This window comes from Chaetura pelagica, unplaced genomic scaffold, assembly GCF_000747805.2.
Source record: "Chaetura pelagica isolate M959 unplaced genomic scaffold, ChaPel_1.0 scaffold105, whole genome shotgun sequence".
Classification (NCBI taxonomy): Eukaryota; Metazoa; Chordata; class Aves; order Apodiformes; family Apodidae; genus Chaetura; species Chaetura pelagica.
Genome location: NW_009953393.1, coordinates 2,989,263 through 3,001,173, shown reverse-complemented (window position 1 = coordinate 3,001,173; position 11,911 = coordinate 2,989,263). Strand labels below are relative to the sequence as shown.

General features: G+C 36.4%; 1 protein-coding gene across 1 annotated transcript in view; it reads left to right on the top strand.

Annotated features, from left to right (window-relative positions):
• Positions 1–11,911, top strand: part of NBEA (neurobeachin) — a 516,495-nt gene that overhangs the window by 335,964 nt on the left and 168,620 nt on the right. Inside the window, exon 42 of the mRNA XM_009998372.1 lies at positions 274–417. Coding sequence (XP_009996674.1) covers positions 274–417 — 144 coding nt within the window. The remainder of the gene's footprint in view (positions 1–273; positions 418–11,911) is intronic.

The window sequence follows — 11,911 nt, the reverse complement described above, 5'->3', positions numbered from 1 at the left end:
TAGCTAATTGAAAACTAATGAAAAAACATTGAGCAAAAAGCAAATAGTAATTATTAAAAGCAGAAGAGTATTTGTGGAACAGTTTGTATTTTATTTGAGATGTATTCTGAAAGACAGAATAAGGCTGCAAATTTTTAAACCTTCTTGAAAATGTTCCTTCTTTTTTTGAATAAAGATGTTTTATACTGTGTTTTCTTCTAACTACTTGACTGTGGTTGTTTTCCATTTGAAATGTTATTCAGGTAAATTTGCAACATTTGTAACTTTTTTTAGGCACTGAAGAGGATGTAGTGAAGTCAAAGAAGACTTTCCGAAGTCAAGCTGTGGTGAATCAAAATGCAGAAACAGAGCTTATGCTGGAAGGAGACGATGATGCTGTCAGCCTGCTCCAAGAGAAGGAGATTGACAACCTTGCAGGTAATTGTATTTTTCATTACAACTAAGAGAGGAACCAAATGGCTTCTTTAAACTTAGTTCTTAACCTTTGTGGTTGGTGTCTTTACAGCTATGTATACAATTACAATACAGATTCTTTGTGTTCTAGTTTCAGCATAGTTCTACTAATCCATCCTACTTCCATCAGCTAGGGGAACTGACTATAAAGGATGTGCCTATTTCACAGTCTTTCAGCAGAGATGTGAGAAATATCAATACCTCAAGTGCTTTTATTACTGCCTGTAAGTTCTTGAGGAAAATTCTGTAAAACCACTGTGAGAACATCTCTCTTTTATAGTTAAAATGGAAGGGTGGACTAGCTCTGTAACTCAGGGTTTTGTGAGTCAGTGTGTGGTTGTGCAGGTTCATGACCTGATCCCATGTGCCACGCAGCTTGTGGAGAGACACCTGCGCTCCTGCTGGCACCCGCCTCTCTCGCTGATGGAGTTCAGGGGGATCTGCAGTATTGCAACCCATCTGTCACAGTGAGGGAAAAAGTTGCCTGTTGCAAACAGGATCTAAGAAGGAATGAAACCATAACCAATCTATGAACTTTGTTAGTTAGCAGATGATCTGGGAATTAACTCTCTTTAAAAATGAGACATGAGATCCCTTCTGGTCCATTCTCCCTGGGTGAAGGTATGCAGTGAGAGCTCAGTTTTATCCATCCTCTAGCAGCTTCTGATACATTTCTGTTGCCAATCCTCCCTTTCCTGGGCACGTAGTCTAGAAAGAAAGGCAAGTAGAAACTTGAAAATGCACTCTTTTCTCAGACAAGATAAAAATGTGAGAACTGTGAGATGCAATATTACATTTTTATAATTTTAAAATACCTTTATTAAACTTCTCCACTAAGGGGAAGGTTTGTGATGTCTCGGGGTTTTTTCTTTCCCGTATAACTGGATTTCTGAAATAGCTACCTCTTTGCTCCTGCACTTTCTTCTGATGACAAAGTGAAAATCTTTAGCAAGGAAAGATCACAAATGGACAGTAAAAACAAAATGAAAGAAAACAAACAAAAGCAAAAAATGCCTACATGAAAGTTAGTCTCATGCTTTGAAACTAAAGTAGAGCAGAGGGGGAAACTAAATGCTTTTATTTGGGAGCAACTGTCAGTATATGATTATCACAGTTAATATATCGATCGGCTTGCTTCCTGAATCTGCAGCTAACTATTGCTGAGACACTGTTGTCTTAAGTCAATAAAACAGTAAGACAAGCAGGACCATTAGGGGAATCGTTTGATCGATGTCCCTTTCTCCTTTAGAAGGAAAACTTTGTACTGCTTTGGCAAAGTTCCTATGTCTGAGAACAGTACTTCCAAGTAAATCTGCATCCCGTAGCTGTAGTTTAAAGGCTGCAATAAGAAACTACATTGAAATATTTATTAGAAATGCAAAGTAAACATGAAAAATTCTTGCCCATTTTGGAAAATCTCACATTTTGCTGACAAGTTCTTATATGGGCCCCAACACTGCCATTTCCTTCAAATGAAAAAAAAAAAATAATAATGTTGTTTTGGTGTGTCTTTAGGTATTTCTGTGCCATATACCTTTTCACTAAATGTCACTACATGTATGAGTTCCTCTGCTCCTTCAGGACATGGCACAGTATCCTAGTCCTTTCCTTTTACAGCTTGTAGAAACTGGGAGATATAGTCAGTATTAGAAAAACAGAAATCATAGAAACTGAAGCCAAGTAACTTTTTAAATAATGACAGGAAGTTTGTCCTAAGTGTCAGAAATTAGCCTTTCTGTTCCCCATCAACACTAACAGGACAAGCAAGGTGCTTCCAAGTGTGGTGAGGCGATGCCGTAACGGTGCTTTATGTGTACCAAAACCTGTGAACTTCTCAAAAAGAACCCACATTCCATTGCCTCATTTTTACTATCAGATTAGCTGCAGCCTTTGCTACTCAACTCTTGCTCTTTTTTGGAGCTGGAATTATTCTGAGAGGTAATAGTCACACACGATGTTGTATATGTCTTCTGTAAATTTTGCCAATCAGTGAAAAAAAACCTGAATACCTCCACACCCTCTTTTTCACTGCATGATTTTGCATACAATTATGACATTGTTTTCCATGGTTATCAGTAAATGCAATTAAACTTGAGTCCAGTTTCTGAAATAAATAAAAAACAGTAGTCAAGGAAGGTGAGTTTTATACTGAAAAGAGTAGAGCAACCTCTGTCATCTCTGAGGAGCGGGTCCCAGTAAAGCTGTACATTCTTGCCTAATTTTAAAGAGCTAGGTAGATTCAGTGTATGTGATCTGGGAATCTTGGAGCTATATCACATTGTGGTAAATCATAGCATCATTTATATCTAGTTACTATTCAGAGCAGAGTGACACACAGGAATTTCTATATTCAGATGTACCTCCAATTTAACTTGAAAGTTTAAATCAATTTAAAACCAGTTTACAATTATTTGGATTGTCTTAGCAAGGGATAGAAATTACACAAAATCATTATAAACCAGATTTAAATTGATTTAAGATTGTCTACATTTAACTAAAACTATTTAACATTGTTTATTCCATTAAACTAAGGCACCTTTTAAAAAGACAAGTCCTTAGGTTTTCTAAAACTTTTAACTAAGAGAATATGCTACAATATCTTGATTTGTGAAGTAAAAAATGAAAAAGAGGGAAAGTTTGAAACAGATTGAGACAGTTCATACAAAGTTATCTGTACAAACCTTTTGTTCTAGAGACTCTTTATAGTTTTTCATCAACCATGTGGCCCAAATCAATGTTAAGTTCACTTTGATAAATTACATATGGGATGGAGATTTTTTTTTATAATTATAGTCTGAATATTTTTATTATATAATCAGTATTCCATATGTTGCAATGGCAGTTGGTCAGATTTCATTATATTAAGTAGCAATTTAATAAAATATAAAAATCAGATCCCATGTTATTATGGTCTTAGAACTATGACTTCTAAGTTTTAGCTAAAGCCGTATTTTAACTGTCCTACAGTATGAGTTATCAAAAGATGTTGCATTTACATATTAAAATATTTTACATTTTTCTGTTTCAGTTTTAGCTCCTTTACTTCCCAGACTATTCACTTCAAGAGGCAAGTCACATCTCTGTTAGAACTAATGATTGAGATAGCCTAGTTAACTGTAATAGTTTTCTAATATATAGTGAATCTGTGGGTAATGCAAGCAAACGTACTGTAGTGAGTTGATATTACTAACTCTTATTTTCCTTTTCAATTTTCTAATGCTGCAGTAGGCCTTTAAATACTGACCTTTTCTCTTAAGAGCCTGAGAATTCAAATTTGCTAACAATGTGTCTTCTGCTTGAAATGAAATGAATACATGAAAAATATATGGATGTATTCTGATACTGTAAGTTGGCATTCTCAAAGTGAGACATGTTGTAATAGATAATTGTTATTTCACCTTTTTTTTTTTTTTTTAAAGTGCTGGTCTTGCACTAAAATAGGTTATTTAAACAAAACAGAATGAATATTGAACTAATCAATTTTTATGAATTTTACATTTTAGAAAGACCTTCTCTTCTCTTTGTTGTAAAGTTGCAGTCGACTCACTCAGAATTGTTTGTGCACATCCAAGAGCAGAATTTAGCCTTAATGACATTTTTGAAATATACATATTTTGTAACTGGAACACGTTTCATCTGTTTTGTCATTTGGCTGGTGGCAACAGCAAATAGGCCCCAGCCAAGCAAAGTATCCCTGATGAAGTCCTTTGTTACTCTCTAAAGAGTAATTTCTAGAGAGAAAAAGGGAAATAGGTAGAAGGATATGAAGCTTTGGGTTATTTTAGGAAGACAAAAAGGCTTTGGCAGGCATCTGTCTGGTTACTTGCATGGGCATAATCAATTCAGAATCTGACGTCTTCACAAACCATGGTGAATTACAGCCTCACAACAGTCTTGCAAGAATAAATACATATTATTTGCTCCATTATATGAGGAGATTGAGCAACTCAGAAAAATAAACTCAAGGAAAGCTGCTAACTGCCTTTAATGCATCTTAGTCCTAGCATATCTTAATCTTCACTAAAGAATTTTCCCTTCTCGGGCGTCTGTCTCTAGGTGGAAGGAAACGCCCCACAATGCAAATGCGCCAGAAAGGTTTGAGTAAGACGCAGCATCCCAGCACTGCCCTAACTTTTAGCAACTCTGAACTTCAGTGTAGAAATATTTCTAGAAAGCAGCTACTGCAAAACAAGACCTGATCTTCCATCCAAGCCAGCATGGGTAGCTAGTCCACATTGGCTTGAGGACTGAATGTTACAAGGCCTCTATCCAGACTTCTCAGTGGTGTGCTGAGTGTATTTTACTTACTGCCCTGTGCTAAGGAACACTCTGGGTCATGAGGATTTGACAGCTTGTATTATTATTAATGAGATATAAGACCTTTCACTTCCAGGTCATCTGTTTGAAGTCCAGACAAGACCGGTGGTAGCCAAACATTATCAACATCTGTTTTGTGGCCAATGCAAAATAAGCCTTTTGTCTCATTTCAGACAAGCTAACAGAAATCATCATGATTTTGAGCAATTTCCAATTGAAAAAATATTGTATGCTGTCATTAGAGAAAACTGGAATAGTGCCAAGAGTTCTACTACATGGAGTTATAGTTAAAACTGTATAGCAGTACCTTATAAAAAAAAAAACAAAAACCAAAAACAAAAAACCACACTTTAGCCCTTAGGGAAATTTTCTATTCTAGGTTCTAACAAAGGACTCATTTACATTTCTGAAATTGTTTTGAAGCCTTGCATAGGGTCAGATGCAGTAATAAAAACACTAACACACCAAGGAGCTGCATCTAAAGCCACAAACAGGTCAGAAAATAAGTATTTGGGGTGGAAAACTTACATACGATTTACTCATCTTTATATATATAATTTATGCATTTAATATTTATACATATTTAGTTACAGTAACATTTTTATGGCCAAAATCTGACACTGAATTTTCTTTACGAAAATTGACCAGTGTAGACAGTCTCTGGTAAGCAAAGCTGTTTGCAACTTTTTCTTACTTATTCTTAAGGAGTAATGGAAAGGCATATTTTCTTGTTTTTTCTTCTGTTGCCATCCCAAAATCATGTTAAGGTATTTAGGATAATTTATTTTTTTCTTTTGTAATAGACTTAGACAAACAGTATTTTTTCTTAATTAAAGTACAATAACCTCTTCTGGGAAGCACATTTTTAAATTTTTCAATTTTACAGGCAAAAAACAAGCAAACTATAATTTGTTTGGGGCACAGCAGAGAAAGTTTTGTTACATTATCTACTATCAGAGTAATGGGTTGAAAGACAGCACATTATATTGCCTCCAATAGCACCCACAACCTACCTAGGAGGTTTTGAAGGAGTGGCATCATCTTCATTCCTCTCAGCTCCTGGAGATCAAAGCATGACAGTGATTCTGAGAGTGGTCTTATCTTCCTTCTCCAGTCCTTCTCCCTCCCTGGCGTCCTCTCATGCAAGGCTGGGAGAGCCCTGCTGCCCATCCTGTGCTCTCCCTCTAATACAGCAGCTGCCGTCCGTACACGAGTGACTCTGATGATCTCTCGGGGCTCCACAGGGCAGAATACAGCACCCACAGGAATAGCCCAGGAAGAACTGTAACAAGTATACAGTAAAACTTCCTAATATTTATCTCTCAGCCTCCAAGAATTTGCACCTCTGGAGCTTCCAGACTCAGACATAGTATTTATTTTTTCTTTTTTTTTAACCTTATTTCCTCTGTCTCTCCTCTGGCTTGCACTCTCTTTCTCTCACTTACTTTTTCTCTGTCTGGAGGTGACTAACGCACCTTAAGCTCTTCCATATTTTATGTGTTCTGTTGGGTTTTTTAAAAGAAAGTATGTATGCATATGTGCACACACAAATATGTCAGTTAAATAACAAATATCAAAGTTTCATTACAAAACAGCCAAAAAAAAGTCATAACGTTTCTGCTAGTTTTTCAAGCCTCTCAATGGAAACTATTCACTAAATTTAGCGTGCACTCCTGAGTAGTTTTCTCCCCTCAAACTCCATTTTTCTTGCAAATTACCATTAAGATAGGAATTTCATTGTGGCAGGGTTGCTTGTTTGGGGAAGGGACAGGAATGTGGAAGAAAAAATATTCTTTTTCACTTTTTATTGTAGACACATAACCATACAAACCTTGTACTTCCAAACATAGTGATTTAATTCAGCCAGATTTCCATAGTTTCTACTTGTTATATATTCAGATTTTTATCCTTAGATCTAAGTATAAAAAAGAAAAATGTACTTGTATGAGTTTAATTTAGAGTATTGATTCAGGCATAAACTGAAAACAGTTATACTTTTGATACATAGTTGGCTTTCACATTGAAAACAAACAAACAAAAAGCCCCACCGTTCCTATAACAAACTATTTTTAGACATATCAGTGTTTATTGCAATCATTTTTTCCACATTAAGATCCAAAAATAGATTAATATTTTATAAGGTGATTGTCAGTCACATATGATAGTGCTCCTAAGCACAGCTTTTAAAGAGGTCCTTTCTTTGTACCTTATTACACCCCATTCTAACTCTGAGCATCGTCAACTTTTAAAATGTTTTAAATTAAATCTGCATTTCCTGTATTCCAAGCTTTAAAATTAAATTTAATCAAACATTGTTGTAGTTATAGAAGGCTCTGAGAGTGCTTCCTGGGCTCTTACTGTTCACCCGTACCAGTCTACTTACTTTTCTTTTTTCCCCCTAACTTGCAAAACTCTTTCTACTTGAAACTTCTCCGGCTGCAGAGTTAGGCTTCAACAGCACCTACGAGTGTACCCTTGCCAAGTGCATAGTTCTGTTGCTTCTCCCTTGCCCCAAGTTCCCACACCTTGGAGGGAATTGCTTAGTTGATCAAAGATCAGGCTGATGAGATATCTGATACAGAGGATACTCCAGAAATACAGGCTTAGATAAGGGCACCAGACTCCACAGTTCTGCACCTTATTTCACCTTCACTATACAATTGATTTTCATACAAAAATTCCTGCTCTTCACAACACCCTATAGCAACACACCTACCTAGCTTAGTGCTAGGAATGTATCCAGAACTTTCACCAATCTATGGAGAGGCTTTTTGCTTTTTTGTTGTTACTTTGGCACTGGTGTTACAAAAGCAAGCTAAGAAATCAATCAAGAAGACGGTTGGTTAGTCTTAGTTTCATTGGCCAGAAATCATACAAGATGCAGCCTCATCTAGTGCATTTGAATGGTCTTCACTGGTAGCCTGTTACACGAGTGCTTTTAGCTTGGCTTTCTAAAGAAACAAGGTTCCTGTGAGCATCCTCTGTCAGCTTCTATCTTGGTAGCTTCTGAACCTGGAAAGCATTTTGAATAATCTTTAACAGAGGAGAAAGGATTTCAGAAGCAATAAATTTCCTGCATTGAAATCAGGTTGTTAAGGAAAAAAGCCTACAGGACAGAGCCTGCTGCATCGATTCTCCTTTTATTAGGTACCAGAGAATCTTTGTGGGAGAGTCTTTAGAAGTTCCCTAACTATGGGAAAGCAAAATATGCAATCAACCAGTAGACACAGTTACACCAGAAAACACTGTCTATTTGTTCTGGTGGTGGTGTTTAGTGATACTGGTATTTTCAGAAAATGTTGAAGTTATAACTATTCCATGTTAGATTATTCTTCCCAGTAATCCTGGCAAGCTATATGCTAATTGAACAATTTATTTAATCTTTTTACACACATATAGGAATAGTGAACCATGTAAGTGAATTTTAAAATATCACAAGCTATCTTACTTATACTTTCTATAACATTTTCCTTCACTACGGTCTCAAAAAGTATAAGGCTTACGGTTTATACTGAAGAGCTTTTTCAGAATGGAGACCAGAAGAAATGGAAGCTGAGGGCTCTCATCTTCCATTTAATTCCTAATCAGCTGAGCTCTATTGGCATGACAAGGTACACAATCTGGACTTTGTAAGATACTTGTCAAGTTTGGTTCACTCAGACTTGCAACTGGGTCTGGATTCCTCATGTTCCTAGCTCATTACAATAAGCTCCTGTTTCAGTGACATACTGCTGCAGCAGGATGCTCTCTCTGCTTTCTCCTTTCTTCTTCCATCATTAAATATTCTTTTCTAAGGTGTGTTTTTTCTGCTTCTTTTTAATTAAATAGACAGCTACAGTGGCTCTCTCAGATAGACAAACTGTCAATTAGGTGGGTGTGCTCACCATCACTTAAACTTTTCTAGGTTGAAAGAAGTACCTTAAATTTTACCTGCAAATGAGGAGGAAGCTAGTGCAGGTCACAGCGCATTAGTGTGCTCTCACATCTGGATGCACTGCTTAATAATCAACTTTGTAGTTTCTAAATCAGCTTAAAACTCAGTCCTTCCAAGGTATAGTTTCAGGCAGAGCACACTGTATGAATCTAATTTTGAAGTGGCAAATGTGTGCATTGCAGTAGTAAGGTCCCTATCCCAAACATTTCTGGCCAGCTGTAAATCATTAAGTGGAGTCTTGATTATTATTAATACCTGATCATCTGGCAGGTTGGTGCTCCAACACGTCCTGGAACTATACTAAACTCATGTAAGCTACTTGAAGCTTGAGAACAGTTGAGAGGTTCTCGTGTATGCCACAGAGCAAATCAGACTCTAACTGCAAAAGGGGACAAAAGTTTATTTTCTGGGTTGTTTTAGGCTGACACACAACTAATTATTCCATGTTCAGTGAGAATATACCAAATAAGACTTATTTTGGTACAGTTTCTGTATATTCTGTAACTGTTCTATTAAGTGGTTGCTTTCTATTACACTTTGAACGATATAAAGAGATACTTATTCTTAGGAATACTGTGAAACACATTCTCCCTCAGGAAGATTCTTAGGAATATTGTGTAACACATTCTCCCTCAGGAATAAGTACTATTTTTTATTTTTCTTTCAATGTGACCAGGAAGATATGGAATTGAAATAATAAATTTACCTGTGAAAGTCCACATGTCACTTAACTAAAACGTATGCAAAGTATGTAGATGTTTGAGAGAAAATTATCAGTTTTTTTCTTAAGCAACATTATCTTTAACTGTTTTCACAAACTCATAAAAAATGTGTATTTCTGACTATTTTATTTGCAGTTGTAATATGTAAGATTATTTTTATTTACATTTTCTTTTTAATCAAAGACATTTGTTTGCTTTTATGGCACCACTTAAGAGAACTGAGTTTCTGGAGTTGTTTAGTTATTGTTGTTGAAAAAGACCATTGAAGTTGATCTTTGCTGTTAGTAGTAGAGTTACATGCTTTATGGAGGAAAGGGGGGGAAAAAGTGGGTAAAAATTTTGATATCAGGGCCTATCCACACTGGCAATGACATTTAAACAAACAATAAAAATCAATCCCTCCCTCACAATATGAAACATATGATTGTTTAAGAGTAAAAAGGCAACAAAGTAAGCTTGGATATCTCTGAGAACAGGGAAAAGGAATGGGGGTTGTTATTCAATGGGGGGAACAAGATTCTAGTCATGTTTAGACTTAGATTGTTTTTTGCAGTTAAAAAGTTGTGCAAATTATTTTCTTTATTGAAACAGTTGAAAGTGGTATGTAAAGGGAGCTGTATGTATACACTCTTATAAAAGCCTTGGCTTCAGTGAAGGAGTTATACTCCCTGTATCTGCTATAGTGGAGAACAAATTGGGGGCAACCATCCTTGTGTAAGTTCAATATATTTACTGCAGAAGTCTTTTTAAAGAGTAGTTTGGATCAGATTTATGACAATAGGAACAAAACAAACTAAATTCTGTGAATTGTTTTTTAGGAATCTTACGTTGTTTACTTGTTATTTACAAGGCAGTGCCTGTATTGTACTAATGATGTTAATTGGTTGAAATATTTTTTCTGACTATAGAGCTTTTCCCAAAGGCTTCTGGTGCCTATTCTTGTTTCTGCTTGTATGCTATGTGATTTATGTTCTAAGAAACTAAAGTTTTTGTGCGTGAGAGTGTGTGTTATGTATAAATGGTTTCAGGTATGAGGATTTGTAGCAATTTTAAATGCAAGTCAGCATCAGATACACTTGACTTTTGAGTTAAAGTGCTGAGGGAGTTTCAGTTGTCTTATTTCAGGCACCTAGTGAGTGGTTTTTAATAACTAATATTTAACATTCTTAAGTATCGTATCCAATTGTAGTTTATGAAAACTATTTTACATAGTAAATTTATTAGTTTCAGCTAATCTGTTTTACATTCTCCATGTTAAACAGTATATGAAAAAGATTCTGTTTGGTTTTTTTTCTTTTTAAAAAGTGTCAGACAAAAATTAAACAGGACAATAGTCGCAACATTTTTGCAGAATAATTACCAGTAGATTGTAAAATTAAATCAGTTTAGCTGACTGGGTATGTTTTCAAAGTATTTGTCTGAGCTAGTGTCTTTTCATTTATGACTAATCAAAAAATATTACAGTTGGATTTTTAAGCCTGCAACAGGTGAATAGCTTCTTTTCATAAATCAGCATTTAAAAGCATATATTTTATCCTGTTTAGGACAAAATTATTCCCAAACACCTCAGCAAATACACCTCCATTGTAATTTGCAAGCTTATAAGTTTAGATGTCTCTAGCTCTTAAAGTTAAAAGTTATAGTTTATGAAAAAAAAAATTGAAATAACAAGAAAAATATCACTCTTGTTTTTCTGAAGAGGTGTAATTTTACTGGTATTGCTTTATCAGTTAGAAAACTCTTTCACCTGATAGAACGTTTCACTTACACTGATCTTTCTTTCTTTCTTTCTTTCTTTCTTTCTTTCTTTCTTTCTTTCTTTCTTTCTTTCTTTCTTTCTTTCTTTCTTTCTTTCGAGCTAAGAAACAAGTACAAGAGCTAAATACAAGAACTGAAGTCTCTGCCTAACAAAAACTAACAGAAGGGATGAGAGATTTTACATTCTGGTTTTATTCACTGGGACCATCTAATCCCACAATCATTTACTTTTGGAAGGGAAATATTATTTTTTAAATGTATATGTTCGGTAGCGTTTATTTTAGAAATGTAAATCACATGTGCCGACCACAGGAATCAGGCAAAGCGGAAAATTTCCCATTTGAACAGATTACAAGACGTGTGGACCTGAAGAGATTCCTGGTCTGGCTTTAAGGCCAGAACTTCTCCCTGAGGTCTCTGCCTCCCTGCTGTGGGCCGTCCCGGCCGCTTGGGAGAGATTGGGAAGAGGCAACGAAATGATGGTTAAAAAAGAGATGCTCTTGCTTAGAGTCCCAACAGCTGACAAGCCCTCTAGACACGTGTCCTCTCCACAAACCCCGACCTGTCCAGTGGCTTTTCCCCGGGGCTGGAAGAGACGCGCCCTCGGTGCGGCCGCGGCCCTTCCCCGGCAGCCTCTGCTCCCGGGTGCCGGTGCCGGTGCCGGTGCCGGTGCCGGTGCCAGTGCCGCCGCGCCCTGGGCAGCGCAGGCCCGAGCGCCGCCGGAGCC